Source organism: Chroicocephalus ridibundus, chromosome 2 (genome assembly GCF_963924245.1).
Source record: "Chroicocephalus ridibundus chromosome 2, bChrRid1.1, whole genome shotgun sequence".
Taxonomy (NCBI): Eukaryota; Metazoa; Chordata; class Aves; order Charadriiformes; family Laridae; genus Chroicocephalus; species Chroicocephalus ridibundus.
Window position 1 is genome coordinate 46,699,395 of NC_086285.1, and position 26,087 is coordinate 46,725,481.

At 40.9% G+C, this 26,087-nt stretch overlaps 1 protein-coding gene across 4 annotated transcripts; it reads right to left on the minus strand.

Annotated features, from left to right (window-relative positions):
* Positions 1-1,144: 1,144 nt before the first annotated feature.
* On the minus strand, positions 1,145-25,814 carry ENTPD3 (ectonucleoside triphosphate diphosphohydrolase 3). 4 transcript variants are annotated; one of them, XM_063325273.1, is made up of 11 exons: positions 25,245-25,814; positions 24,678-24,728; positions 21,672-21,792; positions 17,581-17,698; positions 13,833-13,983; positions 12,900-13,059; positions 10,764-10,994; positions 10,076-10,348; positions 9,868-9,978; positions 8,110-8,247; positions 1,145-5,123 (listed from the first exon to the last, which is right to left on the minus strand). In XM_063325273.1, the coding sequence occupies exons 3-11, from the start codon at positions 21,789-21,791 to the stop codon at positions 4,890-4,892; spliced, it is 1,536 nt and encodes a 511-aa protein (XP_063181343.1). In that variant the 5' UTR covers position 21,792; positions 24,678-24,728; positions 25,245-25,814; the 3' UTR covers positions 1,145-4,889. The 4 variants fall into 4 exon arrangements, with proteins under 4 accessions (XP_063181343.1, XP_063181345.1, XP_063181346.1 ...); XM_063325275.1 differs by lacking the exon at positions 25,245-25,814 and adding an exon at positions 25,127-25,221; XM_063325276.1 differs by lacking the exon at positions 25,245-25,814 and adding an exon at positions 25,132-25,152.
* Positions 25,815-26,087: the final 273 nt, after the last annotated feature.

Sequence of the window (26,087 nt, forward strand, 5' to 3'; positions counted from 1 at the left end):
AGGGCACGGCAGAACAGCTGCACGGGCAAGTGTCGGCTTACTGGGACGGCTTTGAGGGACACGCGTTGAGATACTGACATGCGTGCGGATCATGTTTTGTAGGATTTTCACTTGCATAAACATCAGCCAAAACGTTTGGTATGAGAAGAAGAGCTTTGAGAGCAGCGAAGTGTAAGCAAAATATACTGCAGAGCAGTGCTGGGAAATAGGTCTGACCTTCAGCAGCGGAATGAAACATCCCAATTTAGCTCTCTAAAGCATAGTGTTTATTGTTTGTACAGTTTTGCTTTGATAATGAAAGAGAGGAAGTAAAAAATACACTTAAGCCATTTTAAACAGTGCAGATGTTTTATGCAACTGCCCAGGGAATGGATCATTAAAATGTTAATGAGCACTTAACTCCATCAGGTATTTCTGGACGTCCCATCCAGAATACCATTAGAGCAATATTATTTTACAATGTGCTTTACAATAGTAACATATTAATACGTGTATTAAATCAGTTATTTTTAAACCTGTTCTAGGCCAAGGGAGTAGAAGGCAATGACTTTTGGATTCTTCCATTTTGCAGTGATTTGGAAAAATAGTGTTTTTCATTTTCTTCATTTGACCTAACATTACTCTCCAGTACTACTTGTACTACTTAAGAGGAAGGAAGGGAGGTTACCTAAAATCTGGGCCTTTTTAAGGACATATGCATGTTTTACACGAGATATTAAAATGTTACTCATGACTGCATTAATGACTCAGTGAGGATGTGAGGTTGCATCTGTTCTACGTAACTGTAACTTGCGTGCATGCATTTCTGCATGTGTTAAGTTCATAAACGACTGGAAGAGGCATCAAAAACACCAAACTTGGTCTGTGCGTTCATATCAAACACTGAAAACAATTCAGGACTTAAAAGATTAAAAACATTTTCTCCCATGAATACGCTTTTAAAAACATACTCTAGGCCTGCACATATGCTGCTGAGCAAGTAGCTGGATACCACCTTCCTCTTCCAACACAGAAAAACACTCATAAATTCAGTATAGGTGAGCACTTTCTGTAATAAAGTCTCCATTGCCATCCAAGCAAACATGCATTGTTCTTGAAATAATAACTGAATTTAAAAATGGAATAAAAACTCCCCAGTTTGGGCTCTGATTGACTATCATAATCATGTTTATTTTTCTGTGCTCTTCACTGATCTTACCAATGCTGAATTAGGCCATACAGTACAAGTTTTTCATATTACACAATCCTGTCGCTATTCCCAATGCCTGACAGTTCTTTTTCTAACCAATCTGTATCCATCGACTGGGATAACTGGGAATTGCCGCTTCTCTGGGACATAAACTTTCAGAACATTATGGCGGTAAACCTGAAAGAAGTGCTAGAAAAGGGCTGGTGTCCCCAGGTGAAATGTTAGCAGTGTTTACATGTAGAAATTGTTTACAGGTGTTTGTGTGTTGTGTATATATATTTGGAAAAAAAAGTCAGGGGAGAGGCTTGGTTTTAACCACCAGGGTTTCCTTGCTAAGAATATGGATTCTTGAGATAATGAGCACTATCTGATCCAAAATCTTGCAGGATCAGTTTCAGAGCATGCAAATTTTCATCCCCCAGAAAAGCATTTCAGAGATTTCCTATCCCTCTGATAAGAACACCTTGTCTACCAAGATGAAAATAGTGGTATTGGGAAAAAAATAAAAAATAAGATCACTTGGCTTAGCTTTTCACCAATTAATTTTATTAATCTTCATAAGCAGGCAGTAAAAAGTATAAACAGATAAATAACCTATAGTTTGTACACATTCCCAAATGCTGTTGACTTCACTGGCTCTTCCAGAGGCCTGTTCAGTTCTAGGTGACAGGACAATGTTACACCCGTGGACCAGGTTCTGCCTCACACCTGGGGGAGGATGTAGCTCGGGTTACCCAAGCAATCACCTCTGCTCCCAAACAAGGGGAGCCACGCTGGCTGCCTGTCCGAGCTGTGGTTTTTTACTGTAACAATGAACTGCAGCCATGGTGCGGGCTTGGAAGAAGCAGGTGCCTGGCTGGAAGTTCAATACTTCCAGCTTTGACAGCTGAAACTGACAGGAGACAAAAGACTGAGTAGATGGGTATCCTGGTGATACAGGAGGGAGATTATATACATAGGGAGAAGAGGGAACTACTGAAAAGGGAAAACAGGTGATTCACGGAAGGAAGGCATTATTTGATCAGATACTGGCTCTATCCAAGTATGTCTGGAAGTCCAAATGATTTTTGAACAAATGTACTTGTTCTTTAGCTGCCAACTCTAAGGAGACTGACTTCCAAGCACATTCCGTTTGTGCAAAACAACATCTCAATGGCCCTCCCATTCACAAAGCAAAGCAAAGGTTTTGTAGGCAACTAAATATTCCAGAATACCATTTTCCACAAAATTTGGCAACTGAAGAAAACATTTTAATGCTCTCATTCAACTGCCTTTTTTTTTTTTTTTTTTACCCTTAACTGCAGTTCCAGGTCCATCACACAAATCTCATGCCAGACTCTGTAATGTCCATGCATTCTTAAGTAAACTTTATGTGTTATCAGATGTAACTTCGGTGCTGCAGAGCACTTCATCATCTTGTGAATCCTTCTGCCTTATTTTAAGTACTGCTACTCCAGTGAGACTGACAGGACACAGTAGTATACCAACAGAGAAGGGACAAAGCCCTCACTGCTGATCCTCTTGAAAATCACTAAATTTTTTCTTCCTTTTTTGCATTTAGAAACATGCTTAGTTCCTTTCAAATCATCTCTCAGCCTGTGAAAACCAAAAGAAAACAAAAACCCAACCCCACAACCAAACCTGAAAGTAAGAAGGTGATACAGAAACAAAAGACATAAATTAAAAATATTATTCATGAGTAAAAATACTGGCCACTGTTCTATCTCACAACCTAATCAATACGGGGAATACATGAAGTTGGGACACAAAACACATTATGTGCCAGTGGAATTCATAGTCCAATGTTAACTTGACTTTTGGGTGTATGCATCAACCAGTAAATCTCTTATATGCAAGACACCTGTGGGGAAACCACTACTCAGGTGGCCTCACAGCTTTAGCTTATTAGCAATATTTGTCAAATATGGTAATCTTCCTTTTAGTTTTTACTTTCTCACACTGAAAAACTCCGCATGAAAAAAGTAAACACTCCTTCAGAGAGGAAAGATGCAAACAAGGGAAACTACACACAGAGGGCAACGATCCTGAGAAGACGGAGCAGGAGGAAGGTATTAAAGTGATTGTCAGCAGCTATTTGCAGGACATCTGGGGAAATACAGAGCTCCCTGTAGGTACTAAATCTGGGTGAAAGGAGGTGGTAGAAGGGAGTGGAGGAGAGTGAAGCTGAGATGCTCTTTTCCCCTCTTGCAGGTTCCTTCTTTCTGCTAACTCTAAGGCCATTCAGAGGTATTCCCCTTGTATCTTCGCAGATCATGTTAAGGCAATATTAAGAGGAATTGACCAAAACAGTGGCCAAAGGGAAGAGATGGAGATGATGCGGCAGGAGGCTTTTTCAAGGGTTATTTCAGAAGGCAGCTGAAGAAAACCAAAGCAATACAAAAGACAGGCCTGTAAAAGGGGCACTGACCACGAAGCAGTGGGTAACATTGTAGTCTTACGATTTAAGGGAATGAGAGGTTTGTTGAAGAATGCCCAGGCTTTCAAGGAAGTCAGCTCTCTGCAGCAGCACTTCAGGAAAGCTCTGGAGTTAATACGTTTGACAGAAGCATCCGCTTGGTAGATCCCAGTGCTGCTGAAGCAACGCTGAGGCCAGGATGGTGGAAAGACTGAACAAGGCACTACTGCCATGACTGCAGCTCCAGCAGTATGTTCCCGAACCCACTACAAAAAAGGTGTTCTGCCGGCCTGCAGACTGGCTCCAATTCCACTTGGCCCCAAATAAAGGGCCTAACATGTTAATGCTTCAGACAATCCCAGGTCTGAAACTCTATTCAGACGGCTGAAATAATATGTACACGACAAATCAGTACTGACTGCAACTGTCTGAGATCAACAAAATGTGGGGAATGCAGGTCAGCATTTCAGTAGGAGAACCTACAAAAAGTATTTCTGTTTAAGAAAAGGACACTGAAAACTCTAGTGGCTTGTGGAGGTAACTACGAGACACTGAGATTTAGGTTCAGTTACTAAAGTGTGAAAGCATTTTGTTCCACCTTCAAAGCAGATCTTTTGTACTACAGCAAAGACTTTCTGAAACGTCCATAGTACCCAAAGATAGAGCTCAGGTTTAATACAGGCTTGAAAGTCCTCAGAGGTGCTGGCAGTTTATTACACCTTTATGTGGTGGGGATCAATCAATTTTGAACAGCAATAAAAACAATTCTATCCCAGCTGTTCCCTTCAGTTCCTGTCATTACCCACTGCTTGTTCCAGTTTCAGAAATTAGATTATTTGGGGGCTCTTAGTGTCAGCACTGCACACAAAACCAGCTACCGTGTTCCTGCCTCCCACAATTCCTACTGACTTCTTTAATTTTATCTTAACTGCCGCCATGATCAAATCCATCACCACTTGAATTCACCAGTTAGCACAGAGTTAGTGAACAAAAAAATAATACGTACCTGGCATGAAAAGGCTATTAATCCCTTACCAAGCAAAGTGACATATCTGACCACGTTTTCTCTGCTGCACACTGGACAAAGTAGTTTTACAGAAACAACTGCCAAAATATTTCAAAAGCACTCCAGTTCACCATATCACAGATTGCTTTGTGTCTCTGCTGGATTTATGCTTCTGTTCTTTTTGCCCATCTTTATTTCACCCTCCATTTTTCAAAAATAGAGTCCTACTTAACTTAGTAGCACTATAAAACTTTTGTTTTGTCTTCAGTAAAGTTCACTCATTCTGGAATAAATACATGTTCAACATGATTGATGTTCTTCTGATTACGTGATACAATACACAAGTAAACAAGGAAGAGAAGACACAACAATGCCGTAGCTGTGAGGAAGATGAGGAGCCCAGCAAACAGAGAAGGTTTCAGAGGTAATTGGATCAGCTTGCCTTCTGCTGGAATCATGTTTGTGAGGCTTAGCATGTAACCGAGTGACCATGCTATACTGCTGTTTCCAACCTGAAATAAAGACAGAAGACTCAGTCCTATTCCCATGGACTTTTCGGTCAAAGAAAAGAGGTTCCAAAAGCTCAACTGCTGATGCTGGCAACTGCCGTTTAAGTTAGCAAGAAGAAAACTTTAGTGAGTACACAAAGAAGATACAGAACCATTTTAAATTACCCTTTCTTATTTTTTTTGTAGTTCCAGAGGATGCTAATAAAATTGGTCACTGGGCTAGAGAAGTGAGACACAGGTATTAGATGGATGGCCACAAGGACGTGTGGTGTATATGCAGACAGCCAGTTATGGGATTTTGAGTGCAAGAAACGCAGTTTAAAAAAATAATAATAATCAGCAGCAGCGCTACTGTGCTAATTCCAAGAATTAGACTGTCACCTTAGCCAAATCCTAGGATGTTACTTAGTTCAAGCAAATATAAAACCCCACAAAGAGTCCCACTGACATGTACAAAGAGGAAGCCAGGGTCAAGTCCCCAAAGCAGGAACTCTATCACCTTTTTTTACATGGTTGATTTTGTGCCTGCAAATGAACCATCACTAGGCTTTTCCATTTAAAAAATAAACATAAGTGGAAAATTACTTAGGAAGAGGTAAAATAAAAGCAAAGTGGGTACGTTTGTATTTGCTCCATGGTCCTCATGTTTTGCTGTCTTTCACAACTTCTAATTTGAGCAGAGTTTACCAATTTTCCCCTGCCTTTTTCATTAAATCATCGTCCTGCCACTTGATAAGCACAGGATCAAAGAGAGAACATAGAGTGTCCCTTGTCCTCCTTTCACATTCCCAGGCTCCAATAATGGTTTGCCTATTTATATAAAACTTATAAATACACATCACTGCCTCCTAAAAATCAAACAACTTAAAAAAATAATCTGTTGTTAAACAGAGTGAAAAAATAAGGGGGAACATTTCAAGATAAATCAGTATAACTCATTAAACAAGGGCTAGCCCAGAGGGCCACCTGCAAGACATGTATGTGGTTTACAATCTAACAGAGGTTGCTTTTTTTTTTTTTCAAAGGGTCTGCACCACTTTCAAATCACTCCAGGTAGTTCTAGGGTATACCACAGGACAATAAAGCTGAAGTTGCTGCCTTCTACAACCAACCAGCTCTCCCAAACTCATTTGGCCTTCCATCTTTATTACAGGTCATCCCACTATGCTACTACAGAGTTTGCCTGAATCACTGTCCCTTTAAGTAGTTTGCTTAAATTTAGGAACCTCTTTGTTAATAACCTCTTTGGTTATTCTTGGATGAAGTTGAGGGATGAGCTTTAATAAATGATTTAATGTCTTTAACAAACAGTTTTAAGCAGTCAGACACTGGTTGTAGAAGACCATAAGGCCCTAAAATATTTAGTCCTTTTTGTAGTTGTGTATATCCTAATACCTTTTGTTTAACTGATAAAAAGAAAGCAACAGGAACTTCTACAAATTATCTAGCTCTAGATTTCGCCCCGATCTTAGCACTGGTATAAGGTTCTTTTCACTGGTTGTGTTCACTAATTAAAAGAAAATATGCTTCTAGCATAAGCCAAAAACCCCACCTTCCACTGTTGGAGACAACTGTGCTGTTATCTCTGGGGTAGCTTACCTGGTCAGTTACATTAGATCTTATTATTTTTAGTTCTTTGAGGGGCAGATTTAATTACGAGAATGTAGTCTTTCTTTTTGAAGTTTCATAGTTACCTTAGTGCAAGATCTACGTAACAAAGGTGTTAATTTCAAATAAACTTTTGGGTGTTCATTTTGCTCAGTATTTTTAATATTCTTGGCTAAATACAGAAAAATGTTACTGCATTTGGCTGCTCCTATCTGTTGGGGACAATACAATATATGTAAATATCAAGACAAATTCACCCCTCACCACATCCAGATTAAGATCCCAAAGTAAGCTCTACACTGATTTCCCAGTAGAAGGACTAAATTCTGCACACTCCTCCAGAGCTGCTAATGGCTGTCCACCAGAGGACAAAATAAGGCAAGAAAATCCTACTTGATTCCTTAGTACACCAGTAATAAGAGTATGACTGTTCAGAAAAAAATTGCTTATTGTTTCTCATTCACAGCTTGCCAGCATACCCTGCATTTAAAAATACTGCATGAAGATCTACAACCTGTTCTTTTGTTGGTTTTGCATGGAAGTGCTGAAGCATTTCCAAACTGTACAGAGATTAAAAGACAGTCTGGGACAAGGTTTTAGAATAAGGCTCTGTACAGTAGCAGAGAGGAAAGGATAGAGTCTCAAAGCACTGTGGGGACCATGCTTCCTGATATAACAGCCAAAGCTTAGATAGTGCCATGCCTTCTGATTTGGAAGCAGAGATTTCTTAGCAGTAGCTTTAGAATAGATATACACAAGTTCATTCCAAGTTTTTTAGGAGAAAAATGGAGGTCAGAAAAGACAGAAATGCAATTATTACACAAACATTGTAAGATGCCTCCCTCTGCCAACTGAAAGCCACTACACCATCAATATACACTCTTATTCCAGAAAAACAGATTACGGCACAGATGGATGTGCCAGCTGAGGATGAAAACTGCCCCGGTTCCTTCATCACCACTCACGCCTACAAGCCAGCTCTGCTGCTTCCCCCAAGGCTCTGCCAGCAGAGAGAAAAGCAGGAGTCCTCCTGTCCAACTCAGCAGGGTTAGCTCAAACTGACCTTGACTGGCGAGGTGTTTCAGGCAGTGAAAGCCACTACCTTCAACGAACTCCGTCAAGGTTTAAACACAATTGTTTTATCCTTTCTTAAAGTTCTTTAAAAGAATCTAGGCAACATCTCCAAGTAATGCTGCAATCCCTGGAACCAGGCTGAAATTGCTACTGAGGCTTGAAAAATGGCTTTGTCTTACGCCAAACATTTGACAGTCATTTAAAAGGCTGTTTACAATCATTACATTTCTGCAGGCTGCTGCATCTTTGGGGTCTTCTAAACTTCTTCGGATTCAAATAACAGTAAGAGGAAGTTATTATTGCTCACCTCCTTTTGAAAACGTATCTGTGGCCAAGTTTCTGCATCAAAGTTGTAACCATGTACAAGCAAGTAATAAATGAAATTGGCTGAAAAACAGTAGGATCTAGCATATAATTCTTCAAATTTAGGCAGCATAAGCTGGAGCTGAAAGCAAAAGTTTAAAAAAAATGTCAATTATGAAAACGAAATGCTTTTGTTTTTTATAACTACAGAATACTTTGGATTCTAATTAGAATTTATTAGCATTTTTCAGAAACATCAAGTAGAGTTGTGGACAATTAGATTTGGAGATTTAGAAAAAGAACAATTCCAACAGTGATACAGCTTACATGGTTAAAAATGAAAATAAACACAAAACTGCACATAAAAGATTGTGAATGCTATGGTTCCTAAATTTTCCACATCATCTTTACAGTGTGGTTAAAACTGTGGTAGTAAACCACAGCCACAAATCTCTTCAGGAGGATCACATACAGAGTCAGCCTTGCACGTGGCAGTCAGCTGTCAAATGATGATGGTAAGTTGAATAGGAAATGCTAGCAACAAAGTGAATGCAAACAGGGAGCCAGTTTGGTGATCTGAGGTACCTTCCTGCAAATTTAAAATAGGTCTGTCAATTTATTCTAGCTTCACAGTAACAGAGCTGAGATCAGAACAGGGCATATGGAATATTACAGGACTAGAAAAATACAGCCTTAAACCTCCATTAAATAAAGATGCCTGCAAGTTACACAGAATGTGTTATACCACAAGACTGCTCTTTGGATGTCAGTTGTGACCTGGGGTGCTCATTTGGATCATGAATATCAGCTGAATTCACAGACCCAAGCAAAGTGTTTTGATCTCCCAGTCTGATCCAAAAGTGCCCTTGTGAGTCCCAGTGGTTACAAGAAGATCAGGACCTGAGTATCACACCACACACACAGAGACAGATCAAGCAAGCTGGAAAAATCAAGAACTGCTGTGTGACAATTGTTTGGTCATGGATTGCCGGTTAGGGACAATATGCTTTACTTGCTTTTCTTAGTATAAGTAATGGCAAAAAATATGAGACTATACCTTTCCCTCAGATGAGCTCTGTAAGGACATAAATAAAGTAAAAAAAGTAATTTGCCTTCCACCAGTAAAAATTTTTCAGGCAACAGTGCTTCCACCAGTAAAAACTTTTCAGGCTACCGTGCTAATTCCACCTCATCAGCTCTGTGCAACTGTGAACTCACTGATAATGTACAATACAACTGATAAATGCTAACTGCTTTGAACATATAGTGATAATGCTGATAATGCATGTGATTGAAGTGTGTTGTTAATGAATGTCACTCTAGCAGAGTTTTGTGTTAAAATTTAAACTGTTTTATCAGCCTTCTAAAAACTTCCATGAAGACAATCTCCAATCCTCTGAAAAGCATAAATTTGCACCCACATATACTCATTTGCAACACCCCTTACTATCTTTGTGACACCTCAGCTGTACAAATCTCTAAGATAAAAAGAGGAAAATGCATGCACTGCTTGGCCACATTTCAATACAGGCCAGAAACTCAGCTTATAATCATGAGGAATGAAATTTCCAAACGTAGTCCAAGTTTTAAGCATGCTAGAAATACTACATGGATTGAAGTACTGTGGGAGAACAAATGTTGAGGCTGATGCACACCTTCTGAAAAGTTCTGAATACTTGTCCAGTCCGTATTCTTTTCATATCTCCCTTTTACAGAAACAAAAGGGAAAAAAAACCAAACCAAACCCAAACAACCCACTTACCTGTGCCCAGCTCTGGGAACAGAAAAACCACATACTTGAATTGAAGTCAGCTAGAGAGAAGTGCCCAGATAAATTCAAAGCATTAATTGTATAGTAGAATCCTGAGAAAGCCTATAGAAAAAGAGTAGATGACATGCTTGTTACTTTCTCAACTACAGAAATCTAAAGCAAGCAAGTTCAAAAACACACACTGTGTTTGCAAACCTACCACAAAATTCCCTTTAACTTTTGCCTGATGGATTCCATTAAATGGGCAGTCTTCTCTGCCTCTGCAAGCAGTGAAGTTAAACAATAAAGAAACCATCTCCCGGCACAGACCTGGGTCTCCTGTTCCATGGAAGTTCACAAGCTGGTTTGGGTAGTAATTTGCTGGTCTCAGAGACTGTGTACAAAGGCTTCCAGAGAAGTATTTCATTGTTAATGTAGTATTATAATTCTGAGGGTAACATGGATTATCCACATTGGAACTCGTGTTTGATTTCTGGAAAACAAGAACCCCAAATAATATAGGCTACTCAAAAGCAAGAAAGACCTAATTTGACATTAACTACAGGAATCTTTTTAAATCACATATGTATGTATTTTTGTTCTTTTCTCTGTCATGGCTGATCAACATTGCTGGTCATTGTAATCATAGAAGCTCCTTTCTCAAAAAAAACAGAAATAATCATCATCGGCAAGATCACCAAAACACAAGACTAACTGGACCTTTTTGTCAAATGGTACAAAACTCTCAAATTTTTAACAAATATGAAGATCTTTGTGTGAAACCGAAGTGCATTTGTCCACAACAAAGCACAAACTCCACCAAAGGGAACCAAACACAAGCCTAAGAACCTGCTCAGACAATTACTGAACACCTGCAAAAGCGACATAGCAAAGGGTCTTAAACAGACCTGGAGCAGCAACGCTAAAAGCCTTTTCTCAGCTTCATCTCTCCCGTAGCACTGGAAGCTGTGAGTGTAGACATTGTAGCTGTAACCATACAACTTCACTTGCAAGGTGCTATTGAAGTTCTCCTGAGAGTCCTCTGGGATAAATGAAATTTGAGTGGAAGCTCCTCCAAGATCCAGTGCACCCATAGTCTCTTTTCTGTAAGGATGGATCCATGTCCTCCAAAGGTTTCTCTACACGTAAAAATAAAAACAAGGCTAAATAGAAATATCATCTGCTTGTTCTCGCTTCAAGTTTTTCTACTCTTTACTTAGCTTTTTGAGATTGTCCCCCCTCTTTGTCCTGCACCCTTCCAAAAAATCTTAGCTCTAAGGAAGACATTTTTTTTTACATAAGAGGGATGTACTTTCACAGAGTGAAATGATCTTGAAAGATGGAAAAAGGAAAGCAGCGCAGCTTTCAACTCAGAGGAGAGCACAATGATCAAAGCAGATCAATATCTGTACTAGAAGGCAGGGAATTGAAGTTCAGGTACCCATGAGACATTAAACAAATCTGGATGGAAACAGTATAAAGCTTTGTTTGTTTCAAGGCAAGAAAAATTATTAAAGGAATAGAATATTATGACATCCCACAGAAAAAGAGAGTGAAAGTGAAAAAAACAGAGAAAAGTCACATGTAAGCTCCATCAAAGTAAAAAAACCCAGGATCCCTAATCTGCACATTTCCTTCATTGAAACTGCAGTGGCAATAAATCTGATCCATTCCACTGACATTTTTCCCTATTACCTAAAACATCTGCCAAATTCTCTATCTGATCTACCCAGTAACAGTGCAGAATATGGATTTTGTATGATTATATATCTCAATATGTACTGTAGTATTATTTACTGAGCATGATGATATCAACATATACGCAAGAAAATAAACTTAATGAGCTAGCAAATATACTCACAACAAAATTCTACAGTGAAAGATTCCCATTTACAGCCCCTAGCAGAATTTGACTCTTAGCCCATTGTCACAAGAATGGTGAAAAGTTTCTCTCTCCTACTAGTGATATTCCACACGTAGTTCTTCACACAACTCTATGCTAAACCAGCTTCACAGCAACTTGCAGTGCCTTCAGTAGTCCTTATGAATCTGCTATATGGAATTTGATATTTGGATTATTAAAATTCATATGGTAGAAGACCAACACCACCCTGAAGTTCATTACATCATTTTCATTGCATGAAATGCAAACAATGAGGAAAACTCTTCCAGAACATAGGATTCCAATACCATTTTTCTTAACTTTGCAAGAGTCAACATCATGTTTACCATGAGCTATCACTCAGATCACCAACAACTAATTCCTGCTTATTAATTGCTATGATCTAACAGGAACTGTTCAACCAGGACAGCTAACAATACTCAGGGGTTTGGCTGAAACTTCTTTCAGCCTAGCGGAGTATCTGAAAAAAGTGTAGTTAATGCTAAGGGCAGCACACAGATGCCATAAATGCAGATGAGCAGTTGCTGATCATGGTACAGCTTTTACTGGGAATGAAATCATACTGAATATCTATATATAAAAAGGGATCTTCCAACACATTTGACTCCCTCTCTTCTATGAGGGTCCTGTCTCACTCTATTCTGAGTTCAAGGACAGTGTAAGGACTGCTTAAGACAAGTGAGCCAACACTGCCAAACAATTTGGAGGCCCCTAAGCTGTGCAGGTCCTTCAGCAGTAGAGCTGCAGGGACAGCAATCATCTGAGGAAGCCACAGAAAAGCAGGAGAAAATATCTTTAGTTGGCACCACTGTCAAGACAATCAACACCGGTCAACACGTAACATACTGGTGCATTTAAGAGCAATGCAACTTCTGTTTCTAGGTAAGGCATCCAATGTCATTTATGGAAGAGCCCTGTTTTGGGAGTCAACAATTTTACCTTTGCCATATCACATTCCTGTAACATCACATTCTTTGATTTATGTTTGCTTTGTTCTATTACTGACACCAAAAGACCCTGTTATATATTTCAGTGCAAAATGGAAGTTATAGTATGATGTTTTAATAGGCATGTCCTCTCAAACTTCTTATTTATAAGAAAGAAAAAGTGAAAAGAAAAGCATGCAGTTTTTTCCACACACCTCTAAGAAATTGCCCATTAAATAGTTGGCTGTTATCCATCCATACACCCCTTCCTCTGGCCCAGTTATGATTTGCGCACCCCTAAATTCAAAAGGTTGTGCTCTGAAGTAGTTTTGAATGCTTGCAAGGACTTCAATAGCTGCTGTTTCATTTTGCAACCTAAGCAATTCACAAAACATGAGACACTGAGCATCTGGAAAGGCAATTTCATGTTTATTGTTCACTGACTAGCAATTCAAGAAAATTCCTACAAGCACCTAATAAAAACTAGACATTGTTTCCCTAAAGGGAAGCTTATGATAAGGAATGGTCAAGTACTCAGCCATCGTTTCAGCAAGCAACTCCCCCACTATGTACAAACTTCACTCTTTTATCACAGAAGTTCACGGGTGTTTTGTTTCTTATATATACTTTTCTTTTTAGTCAACTGAGTGCTTATATGACAGCTGCTGGTTAACACAGTCCTGGAGCCTCTCTTCCTACTCTGTTTAGCCACAGAACAAACATAAAAAGCCAATTTGTGCCAGGGCTAAAGCCACAGACAGACCCCAAAAGCCACATTGCACCACATTCACATTCAGGAAACTCTGCAGAGTCTAGCTTTAGTCTGCCTGTGCAGCCCATGGACACAGACAAACATTATCTTTTTACATAACACTGAATTTTAATATAGATATGGAAGAGAAAATTAAACTCTTGCCTTCTCCAGAATAAAGCAAGCATTTCTTTTCAATATGGCATAACAGAGGATTTTTATACAGCCCCGCTTTCCCTATGAAAAAAGTTAATTGAATTAAATTGGCTGGGCTCCATTTCCTTTTGAGGTGGACAATTTCCAATGGATAAATATGCGTCCAGTACATTTTTCACATTCTGTTTTCACAGACTGCTATGCTAGTATGCATGCAGAGGAGTTCAAGTTTCTGCCATACCTCAGTAGTCTCATACCAGCTGTAGCCCCCAGATAAATGGAAGTGGTTTTATGCAGATGAACTGGTATTCTCTCCTTGACTTTATTCAGACAGTCATCAAAGGGTTTGGCAAGAGCTCCAGGGTTACTCTCATAGCTGGATATACCAGGGCCTAAAAGAGAATAAGTATATTGATTTCATTCTGCTTTGCCAACTATGAATTAGCCAAATTAGCAAACAGGTGTTAAGAGATTTCCCCCTTCCCTCCTGTAATTGCAAATAAGGATAGGATGGTTGAAAACTGAGTGCATAAAAAATAAACAATGTAGTGACTGTCTCAGCTGTGTGAGACAGAGAAGATATTTGCAGACTGTTCACTTATATTTGTGTGTATACATATACACCTATAGTACCACACCTAGAGCAAGACATACAGTATAACCATATAACAGCACAATGACAGCAGTGCTATATTAATGAGGAAAATAGCTTAACTCACGGCAGATGCCATAGAAATAGCATGTCCAACAGATATAAAATTTCTCTGATCTTCTAAAGTACAGAAAATCCCTTCTTCCACAACCTAAGACAAAGATTTCCTAATTTGGTTTGCCACAACTGTTGTGGACACCATGGCACCTCTACAGCTCACTGCTCTCAACTGAAAAGAAAATAAAGAAGCTTCTGCAGAGAATTGCTGGTGAAATTTCAAGATGCACACAAATGGCTCTTGAAGTCATAGAGGCACAAGTCTAGGCTGGTGCATGAGCTACTAAGTATTTAGCAGCTTTCCAAATTTCCAAAGTCTTCAAAAAACAGGAATGAGTTACATCATACTGCATAAGGCATAACCATTTGAACAATTAACATCAAAGTCTTTCCTCCCTTGCTCAACACTTTAAGGACCAGCAGAACCTCAACTTGTTCAGGCTCAACTTGGGTGTGAATAAAAACATTCCTTGCTAAAATTCCCCAGGTGAGGAAGTTGCACAGGGAGAAATCCAGGCATTCTCATGAAGCCATTGCCCCACAGAGAACAACTCTGCCAGAACTCCATCTAGCTCTCCTGTAACAGCTATCTCTCTCACAACCTGATCCCAAGATAAGCCAAAGGTAGCTCTTACAGAGTTAAAATGAGAAACCATTTATGTTCAGACACACTGCATTGATAAAAACAGAAGAAAAAAATATGTAAAAAAAAGAGTGACTCCACACTCCACCACTTCCTTTTCCACTGTATGAACTTGAACTTAAACATACACATGACCATGTCATCATTAGATGTTCACAGCCCTGGTTTGGAGTAAGACTTTCTAAAAGTAAGTCTAGCACAGGCAGGTCTGAAGCTGGAAGAAAAGCTGTTACCAGAGGAAAACAGAGCAGCAGCTGCTGGTTTACATCCTCAGCAGCTGCTGTTGCCTCACACTCCCTTGGTGGCAGCAACCTCCATCTCACAGAGTTCAGACAGAGCACGTCACAAGGCAGTGACCATTTTGTTCTGGACAACTGTCTGCTTTGCCGATGCTTAGAGCCTGACCAGGACAGATTAGTTGCACTGTATAGAAAGGGTTTTGATTTGGGGCTGGCTCCTACACACAGGGGCAGAGATACCTAATAAAGGCAGAAATTAAATATTAAAACCACCATGGAACCTACAAAGTAGTTCATCATTTGACTTTCAGTTTCAGTAGGTGTGTCAAAGTCTGCCTCTCAGTATGCCCAGAACCATCCCCCAATTTAAGTGCTTGAGGCTATGGTTAGAGGGTCAGTAAAGAAACACTGACAGATGTGCTCACCACTGTCCCCCACAGCTTAGTTGGGGACCTCTCCCATGAGCCCTGTTTCCTCCAGTGCAGAGTCACCCAAGACCGGAGCAGGGAACCCTGGTGATTTTGTACAGTGGAGGATGAGGAGTACTTTGGTTGACCATTGTTAAGGCCCGTCTGGACCTGAACAATTCAGGGCAATTTGGACTCAGTTTTTCAATTTTTTGTATTCCCCGCGGGTAAAACAAAATCTAAAACCATTAAAACAAATTCACAAAGTAGTACTCAGTCATTTTTTTGAGGAGAATAATAACATGGTTTCTCTGTGCATTTTTCTCACACCAGAATCCTAAAGGCAACATTCCTAATGAGTCAAGACATGAGCTAGCAGAGTGCACCCCCCCCACACTTCAACAGGTTAGCCACCACTCCTGCAGTCTTAAGGACATACCATCAGGCACATGACAGTGCACTACTTCTGTGCACGTTACGCTTGCTTTCCTTTCCTTGTTCTAAAATTGCTAAGAATGTCCATACATATATTTAACACTGAAGACAGAAATGTTGGTGCTGTTAAGAAACCATTGCCTTCTACTTATCTCCTAGATACTCATGAACCTCTATGGCTACATCTCCAGACACAAAGAGGAATGCAGGATTTTGCACGATCATGACTGAGAGAGAAGGAAAGGGAAAAATTATCCTTGAACTCCACAATTATTATCAGAGATCAACAAAATCTACACTGAGACTTCCTGAGTTGCCCCACCTCCTCCTCTTACCTAAATTGCAAACCCAAACTGCTACACTAAACAAAGCAATACTGAAGAAGTCAGTATCTTAGAGGACAATCTAAAGCTCATTCAACTCCAAGTAGCAGAATTTACGAAGTTTGGCTTCCTGCAGAAATCCCTTACGGATTAGCTACTGTTTAATAATGTGGATTTCTCTCCCCTGCCTGGCCACCTGTCTTCATAAAATGTGTGGAATTTTGGTATCTTTGAAAGCTTAGTCAAATGTCACTGAAGTTGGCTAAAAGATTCAAAAGCTGTTATGAAGTAATCCACAACAAGCTACTAGAAAATATACTTAACCATACTGGAGTGTGAGCAAAAGTCAGTCTAGTCTAGTAGCATCCTCCAAGAGGAATCAATGCAAAACCTCAGACAAAAGACAAGGCAGGTAGCCAGTGATACTTGTGGGACACCTTCTAGCAGTGCACAACTACAGGTCTTCCTGAGCCAAAGGCCAGGCCTGCATATTTGATACAACTACGACATCCTGTCAGAAACAGTTCTGCAATTTAGATATTTTACTTGATAACTTTATTAGATACTTCCTAGTTGTGTAGTATGGAGAAGCTCTTTCTGTTCACCTTCTGCATGCCTTTCATTATTTCCCCTCAGTTGCCTCTTTCCAAGTAATTACAGAACAATTCCAGATGAACTGCATAAGTCTTGTTTCTCTAGGAAACCTAACTAACTCAAACAGCAGAGATTATTTTTTTCAAACACCACTAAGACTTCTGGAAAACAAAAACTAATTTGTCCAACTCCTGTAGCATAGCTGACACCCATTTTTGCCTCCATCAAAATTAATGGCTAACATCTAACAAGGGCTAGATCCCCATTCTTCTGAAAAATGTTTTATTCCAAGCTATTTTAAAATATATTTTATACTTTCCTTTTAAAAGAAATTATTTCAGGGCACAAGGACTAAGCCATACAGTCTGATTCTCTGTAGATCAAACTCTGTCTGCACCAATCATGCACTGTAAAGGAGTAAATCAAATTTAGCTACAATTTCCTCTCTGCGTTGCAGATTAGAGCACTCTGCTGTATCAGCAGGAGAAGGACTGATGCTGACAGATATAGACATAGTCTTAACAATTTTTGCTCCCTAGCACTGAAAAGGGAACGCAGTGGAAAAAAAAACTGTATAGGCTTCAGGATAACCTCTTCTCAGAGGCTAGAAAGAAATAAGGAACTTCCATTTGAGCTTACCTTTGACATTGCACTTGAAAGTTTGGCTTACTACTCCTGTGTCATTTTCTTTTTCTGCTGGCCATTCGTAGACATAGACTGTAGTCCGAGAGGATCCAGCATCAAAAACTATTCCATACTGGGGAGAAAAAAATAATACACAAGATACAAACAGCGACAGTTAAAGGCCCATATGCATCTGTACCTCTTTGCACCATCAAACGCTTTAGAAAATGTACGCACAGTATATTTACAAGAAATTAATTCTAGCGTTAGGCACTTAGGCACGAATCCAGCAGCCAAGCACAGAATGAATCTGGCTGCAAAACAAAGAACATACTACATATCTTCAATAATGAATTCAGTGGGGATGGAGAATGCTCATCTCATTTCAACATCACATTCAAAATCCACACTAACACATAGATAACACCGTGTTAGGATCTGATTTTGCAGCAAGTTCAGTTCCCATTATCCCAGCTACACTGCCTGGACACTGAATGGTTTGATACCTAAGCACAGGCTTTAGATTCAAGGATGCACAAGGGATCCATAAAGCTACAAGCAAAGAGGTAAAGTACATAATAGTCCACAGTGGGAATGATGTAACGAGCCTGGTTCTTTTCTAATTGCCCCATAAACTTCTCCCTTTGAGTGGTTTAGGCAGTCCACCTGAGAGTTTGCCACTGAAAACAGGCTGTGCCAGAGTGTGAGACAACAAAGAGGGAAAAAGAAATCAATATTACGCCATGTTTATTTATGAAATAAATGAAAAATATTTAAGTCACTTGCCCCAGGCCACTTGGACCAGTTTCTCTATCCCATCCCACTGCTCACCAGACCAGTCTTGCCCCCTTTCCTGTCTTTTATGGTAGAAAACTGTAGCAACTGGGAAGGAAAACTGCATGAAGGGAAGAAAACTGCTATTTTGCTTATCCTTTTTATGATCCCTGAAAGTATGTGCAGCTGCCCCCCTCTTCCAAAGTCATCTAATTGGTAGAAATCACACAGTCTAGGGTTAATTTCTGTCAACTTTTTTTTTTTTTTTAAAAAAAAAAAAGATACCCAGGAGCCTGACAACACTGAAAAATAAGAGCAAAGCAGTAAGAGGCCCTGCAGCAGGCCGATAAATTTCATCCCACTGCTTCCCTGGGGAGCCTCAAGGCTGACCAAGAAAGATCACTGCTTCATGTGGCAAACCATTCAGCTTCCACACCTCATTAATTCCCAGCTTCCACTGTAATCCTACAAACTCCTGGCCCCCGAAGCACTACCAGCAATACCAGTTCTAGTTTGTTTCCTAGATAATGAAAATTTCATTTATATTTATCAAGATGATATTTACCGTGATCAACTAAAAGATGAAAGGCTCCACAGATAATACTAAACCACCACACCATCAGGTTCATTCAAGTAACTACTTCAGCAAAGATACTTTGAGTGAGTTCTCCCCCCTTGAAAGAGAGATGAGCACTCTGGAGACACACAACACAGCAACGGTCAATCTGCTCAAGGGCTATTAATTAAATCTAGTCTCGGTCAGCTTGAAGTGCCAACTGTAAGCTTTTAACTTAGCTACTTTTAGAGCTAACTATCATGCCCAAGTAGAGGTGGAAGATAATGGAAGTATTTTTACCTCATCTAACTGTAGGGCTTTTTGACCTGCATCCATCCTCCCCTGCATTTCCCAGTCTCCTTCCTGAAAGTAACAGATTTCCATCTCAAAGAGTAGCGGTACACTTTTCCAAACCAATGTGTGACTGGTAATTTTATTTTGTTCCTCGTCCTATTGTTCCTATACAGCTTCTTGTTTCCTTTAAAATAGATGCCCATTTTTGAAAAGGACACTTGGGCCCATTTCAGGATGACTCTTGAAGGTCCTCAGAACTTGTGAGAGTTCACCCTGTGTGAACTGGCCTATGCAGTCTCATAAAGTGGTGATCAGTGAGAAGTATGCTAGATGTTAGGACTAAGATTAATCTTTCATTAAAAAAATCAGAAATAATAGAGGATGTGGCATTTTAAGAGGGTCAGAGAATTCTACATGCCTTGTCTCAGCCTGCTGCCTAAGACAAACTGGTTGAATTAAAATTCTCTGGTGACATTACATTTCTGTCCAAGTTGCAAGTCAGATCAACTTTGGCTGCCCTTTAAGGATGAGCAGTGCCTTCCTGCTTTGAAATGCACTGCGTGGGACTGCACAGCACAGGCAAACCCTTATCCTGGGCTATTAAAGAAAAGAATAACTTTTTCTCCGTCCTCTCCTCTCTACTCCAACTTTCCCACTGGGAAAGGAGAGAGGGAGGAAAGGAGGGAGGGAAGGAGGAGAAAAAAGTTACTTAACGGAAAATGGTTAATTTTGGGTTTACTGTTGCCAGTCTACCTCCAACACTTTAAAACATCAATGGCGTAGCAGATAAATTATCTCTTGTGCCACAAAGGAATGAACCTGGACACTCTCAACATGCATCCTGGGAAAGAGTTATTATGCCACAGACAACACAAACTCTAGTTATCCTTCAGTACCTGTCTTGGTTTCATGAAGAAGAGCCGGAAGAAGAACAAGGCCATTTACAAAGAGTAAGTCTGTTTTTGTAATGTTATTGCTGTATTTAATTTTAATCAAATGCTAACTTCAGGACACTGTCATTTCCAGGCTCCATAATACCAACTAAGTACTTGAGGGTTTTACACTGGCAGACCAAGGTCCTCCCTCTGCTCCTGAAGAATTACTTCTTGCGAGTAGTTGTCATTCACAGAGGACTACTTGGGAATCAAACATACGGTCCTCCATATCAACTGCGATTTTCTGAATTGGCAGGCTTACAGCCCCCCAAAAAATTCAAAGCCAAAGCACCAACCAGAGGAGATGCCAGTCTTCCTCCAGAACCAGCCATGAACCCATTGTGATTCAGGAAGCAGACCTCCCCACGTAAACCAGCTCCAGATGGTCAAGGTGGGTCCAGTGTTTGCTCAAAGAGTAAGGTAGACAATTTTATCATTCTGAACATGAAACGGAATTAATGACAAACACAAGTGATGTGTAGGTTGTCTTTTAGATAGTGGCCTCAGCCTGCATGTCAGTCCAGTCTTGCCTTGCATGAAAATCAGCTGGATCTAAGGCTGCTGCAAGCAGAGAGGCACTGTCCCCCCATGCAAGATCCCAGCACACACACCCTATCACACCACATAAACACATTAAATTGATATCAAAATACAGTTTTATCACATTGTCTGAATCATACACCACCAAATGATTCAGAAAAAAACAAAGGTGTTTATAATCCCATGAAGCGTAACGAGGTATTAGCCTATCGCTATGTGAACTATCCAGTTAAATACCTACGCAGAGGGAAAGGTAGAAAGGACTTCAAAGAAGGATCTGACAAGGTTTATACGTTTGTAGCTATTGTGGGAAAAAATAGGGAACTCAAAATGCCAGACTGCACAGCTTCCCTAGAAGGCTAATTTCTACAGTTTTGTCCTCAGTTGCGTACATCTCTCATTGAAGAATGTGCGCACATACTCTAGCAGCACAAGGCAAAGCCTGAATCCAGAGTATTTCAGTTTGTCTTTTCCAGTTTGCTCTGCCCCTCCTCATGAAGCTACTTTGCTTCTGTTAATATCCAGCAAGTCCCAACACATGGTAAATCATAAAGCGCACACTTGCAACCCAAATGCTTTTGATACATGGGAGCAGTTTGCAAAGATTTCAGCATAAACTTCCTAGCTGTGCTTGGGGGCAGAATTTAAACTCCAGGTATTTCCCACTTCAAAATTATGTTAAAATTACTTCCAGTCTCTGGCAAAAATAAAAAAAGCAGTGACATATTCTCCTTGTTTATCCTTTCAGTCTTGGAGAAGACATTGTATGATAGGCATCACAGACAGGGAATCAAGGAACGCTTTTCCTGCTTTACCACTGACTCTGTGATCTTGACTAATTCTCTTTTTCTCTCAGCTTCAGTCTTCCCATGACGAAGACGTGATTAAACATTTCTTTATGGCTATAAGCTCATTTGAATCACCCCATAAAAATTAGTTGAGAAAGGAACATTCTTAAATATCAATTCAAAACATTGTTCTCCTTCCTTACATATATTAAGACTTACCTTAAGCCCTGGGGAGAGGATCTGTTGCTGATTTATCTGAATCACTGCAATAGCAATAACAAGAACTATGCTTAGAAGAAGGAACACTTGGGCAACAACACCTGGGGTTCTGGTGAGCATCCTGAAACAAGAAAAAGGGTAACGCTTAAGGAATGTGAAAGGATTCAGTGATTCTATCTTAAGGCCTGAAGCCCTAAACCAGTTGACACTCCTCATAAATCTCACTTCGTCAACTAGATTACACTACACGAAGATTCTGTGATCTCCTCAAGAACTGCCTGGTGTTTTGCTACCACTAACTTTTTATTGTCTAGAAGGGGTGTGTCTATATTGTCATGCTAATGAAAGCTAGATTTCACCCTCAGGTGACAGTCTGCTCATTTCCAACAGTGCCTACATGTAGATGCATGCTCACTATCTCCCATTGTCTTAGGAAATCAGAGCAATGGGCAGGCTGAGGCTAGCGCACACTCAACTATCCCATTTTTGCCTACAGCATAGAAACAGCCACAACCATGTATACACAATGCTCGCAGCTGCTGAGTACAGTTGGGTGTTTCTGCCAGAGACACAAGTTTAACTCACAGATCCTGCCACAAGAAGTTACTAAATCTATGTAAATTTAAAGTGTTATTATGTTAGACAAACCCAAAGGTGACCTCTATAAAGGTTTTCTAGAATTCAGATGTGTTTTACGTTTCTTGCAAGTTGTTTATTTTTTATTTTTGCTTCTCCCTGGCCAGACATCTCTTCACCCTAAAAGGCCTTTCAGTACCTTCAAGTACTGACAATCCCCATACCAAAAATTCTTATGCTCTACAAGGGTTGAGGAGGAAAGAGGTGGCTGGTGGGAGATGGCAAGTGTAGAAGTGTCAGAGGAACACAAAAAGGAGACCTTTCCCTGCCTTTCTCATTTTCAGAAACCAGTTATTTTGGCACTGATCTATCTATACTGACTTCCAGCTCCTAATTCTTCCACACTTACGGTGGAGTATACCAGTACCTGTGTTCAGGGCTGCCCTACTGTTTCAGCAACTGCCAGTGCCAATCTGTGCTGAGGACAGGAGCTAAAAGGCAGTCTACAGTCCATGGCCACAGCACACTGGGTCAGCCCTGTTGTACCTGAAACACATGGTCGTCATCTTAGCTCTAACCAAAGCCAGAGGGCTGAGGCAGAAAGCAGAACAAATGCTTCTTCACACAGTTCCCATATGCTAAACCCCAAGGGTTCTTCAGCCTGTATAGTCACCCATGTTCGCATTCAATGTCTATCTTCACATTCAAAAGAGAAACCAGTTATTTGTTTTGTTCTGGGACTAGCTTCACTCCAAGCTTTGTCCAGTCCTAATGCTTTCCTTGTCTTCTGATTTCTGTTGTGAAATCTAACCCAGATTGGCTTTTGGGAACTCTTAATTTCAGACTGATACATCTCACTTCCAGAACATCATGGTTTTTAACACTCATTAACCCCAACCCCCTTTTCTAAATCCATATGGTCTCCTTGTTTACTACCAATCTACTCTTCCAGTATTTTCTTTTCTTGGCTTGGTAATAGCTTTATAATCTTAATCAACCAGCCACGTTGATAATTTACTTACTGCTGTCCATTGCTTTACCATGCTGAGGCATTCAAACATCATGTACACAATGCAAAAGTGATAGAATGAAATCTTATTTTTACTACTGGAAAATATGTTCACAGGTGTTAACATAGATGAATTCTCACTGTAACCTGTGGATGATGTCAGGGCATACTAACTAGAAGCATTTATACAAATTAATTTTTGAAAAGAGACGGCAGATTTTAACTATACATTAACAAATAACCATCTGGATAAACCACTTGTCTTTAAGGGTAGATAAAATCTTTTTCTTTAGCTTTCAACTGTACACGGAGCTATCTATGATTGTGAAGTGACTGAAAGAGACCTATTTGCTTGCAACCTAATACATACCAGTCACTCCTGAATCAAAGCACTGATGTTCAGCGCTGGAAAAAAATACGCCATTATCAAAGAAAAAAACACTCAGGGCAAGTGACTCTGAAAAACTAAAGGATTACTAAAGAGCAAAACAATAACCACTATTATACTATTAACACTCAACAACACCCATGATGACTGCTGAAATATTTTCTGCGGCATCCATTCGTAAAGGGGAAATTAAAATCTTGGTTTGTTGAATTTCTCATGTGCTTCCCTGGTATTGGGATTTGTCTTCATCAGAGATGATTTATCTTTTCAAAATCATTTTTGACAGGGAGCATATTAGGTAAGGAAGCATCTCGTAAAACATTCCTCATACAATCTTTACCAATTTCAATCAGACAATTTAATCAGAGAGTAACCTGTAAATCCTGATTTAAGCAATAGCCTCTGTGTCAAAAGGACATCTCATACTCCATGACCGCTTGAAGTCGTCACACAGCTGACATCTTTGCTATCTGAATTGTGCAAGACTTCACATAACTGGATCAGAAGCACAGGGCTATATTAACTTTTAGGTACACTTATCTAAGTCACACACATACCAGGCAATACTGTCATACTTCCCCATTCACTGAAATCTGTAGAGATACCAGACAGGAGTTCACTGACTCCATGAACAGTGTTGTAATATAAGTAACTCTAGCTAACATTGTGCACTTGCGGACAAAACAAAACAAATAAAAGAAAATTTCAATGAAGTATCTAAAAGCAGTTGCATTCTGTTATTAAAACAACATTAATCCGAAGCAAGAAAGAGCATAAATATGTATTTTCCACACCCAATTAAGTACACCGGGCCACAAAGGAGTATACTGGAAGGATCATTTTCTACACCTTACTTCAAGCAAAAAGAATACCTGCCTGCAACGGAAAATGGACTAAACTTCTTCATGCCACCAGCATTTTGAGTTTAACTAGGTTAAATACACAGCGGTACGAATGTCAGTGCATATTATGTGTTGAAACTCCTTTTCCCAAGTTACCTGAAACATCAAACCCACTTATTTTTGGTACTAACCTGTTTGTTCACGGGGTGGATGGACGAGCACCATAAAGACCTTTCTTCATGCTGTAACCGAAGAGATACAAACACATTAGCATTTATTTTAGAAGTGGTCTGCAGGTGAATGTTTTTCAAGTGCTGGGGAAAAAAAAGAAAAAAAAGCCACGATAAAAGGCAACACCCACAGCATTTTAAAACCCGCAATGAAAACCCGTGAGCAGGCTTCACAGGCCTTCCCCCCCGGAGGAGGAATTCAGTAAAAACTAAAGCACATGGACCCAAAATTAGCGGCCGAACCTCACCGCTTTCCCTCAGCCCACCACCGCCCCGGGTGAGAAAGCTTCGCACAACGGTTGTGATTTGCGAGAAAGCACCAAGTTTTCCCCCCACAAAAAAACGAAAAAACACTGCGGGGAGACGCCCCCGCCGCCCACCCCACAGCGGCCGCGGCGGCGCGCGCACACCTCACCAACGGTCGCCTCAGCGGGGCGGCCGTTGGGCGGGAAAACCGCGCCTCAGCCCGGCTCCCTCCGGCCCTCCGCTCCGCCGGCCCTTCCGCCGCACCCCTGCATCCCAACCTACCTCCCTCAGCCCGGCTCCGTCCCGGGCTGAGGAGAAAAGGGAAAGGGGGCACCCTCGGAGCGGGGAAGGTGGCGGTTGGCGAGCGCCTCTGGTGCCGGAGCGGGTTTGCGGAGAATCACTGGGTGGTTGCTCGCCCTCCGCTCCCCCGTATTTCCAAATAGATAAACAACTTGCAGGTAAAAAATCCGGAGGAACTGATTCGAGTGGGGCGAGTCGGCGCATCCGAAGCGTTACCGCACCCAGAGATGTGGAGGGGAGGGGAGGGTGCGGGGTGAGGCTGTGCCGAGCGAGGGGTGCCGCCGGGGGAGGGAGGAGGGCCCGGGAAGGGGGGACCCGCGGTGCAGTCCCTCCCTGTCAGCCCGGCTCCTGCACTGCCGCTGCCGGACAGGCTCCAGCGGGGGAGGCGCGGTGGGAGGGGGGCAGGTGGTGCTGGGACCAACCATCCGCCTGCAAAAATTCCCGCAACACGGCGGTGTCTGCCTCCTCTCCCCCTCCACCAGCCGCTCTCCTCTTTCCGGAAACGCAGATCTGGCTTTGCCTGCAGCTGGTACAGCAGGATGTTGCTGGCTGTCCCTAAACTATGTTCCTCCGTTCCCTTCCAAAGCAAAGACAGAAAGAGGGTTCTGTCAAGAGGTAACGCTGCGAGTGAAAGAATGGTATATCACTGCCACTTCTAAGAGGAACAAGTGCCTTCTCAGGAGGGCTTTTCTCAGCCCTTAGAAATTAGTAGCCCTCCAGTCTCAGGGCTACGTTTCCATTCAAGTTCAAGCATACTGGCACCGCTTGTTTTGTAGTTTTGCTGGAGTTCTTGCCAAACCTAGACTGCTCAGTGGAGCTAGCAAA

Coding starts and splice junctions, on each gene's coding strand:
- ENTPD3 (XM_063325273.1), bottom strand. CDS start 21,791: ATGCTCACCAGAACCCCAGGTGTTGTTGCCCAAGTGTTCCTTCTTCTA. Junction 13,060..13,832: donor GCTGGTATGAGACTACTGAG/GTATGGCAGAAA, acceptor TGAATTGCTTAG/GTTGCAAAATGAAACAGCAG. Junction 10,995..12,899: donor TAATGGGCAATTTCTTAGAG/GTGTGTGGAAAA, acceptor TTTTACGTGTAG/AGAAACCTTTGGAGGACATG.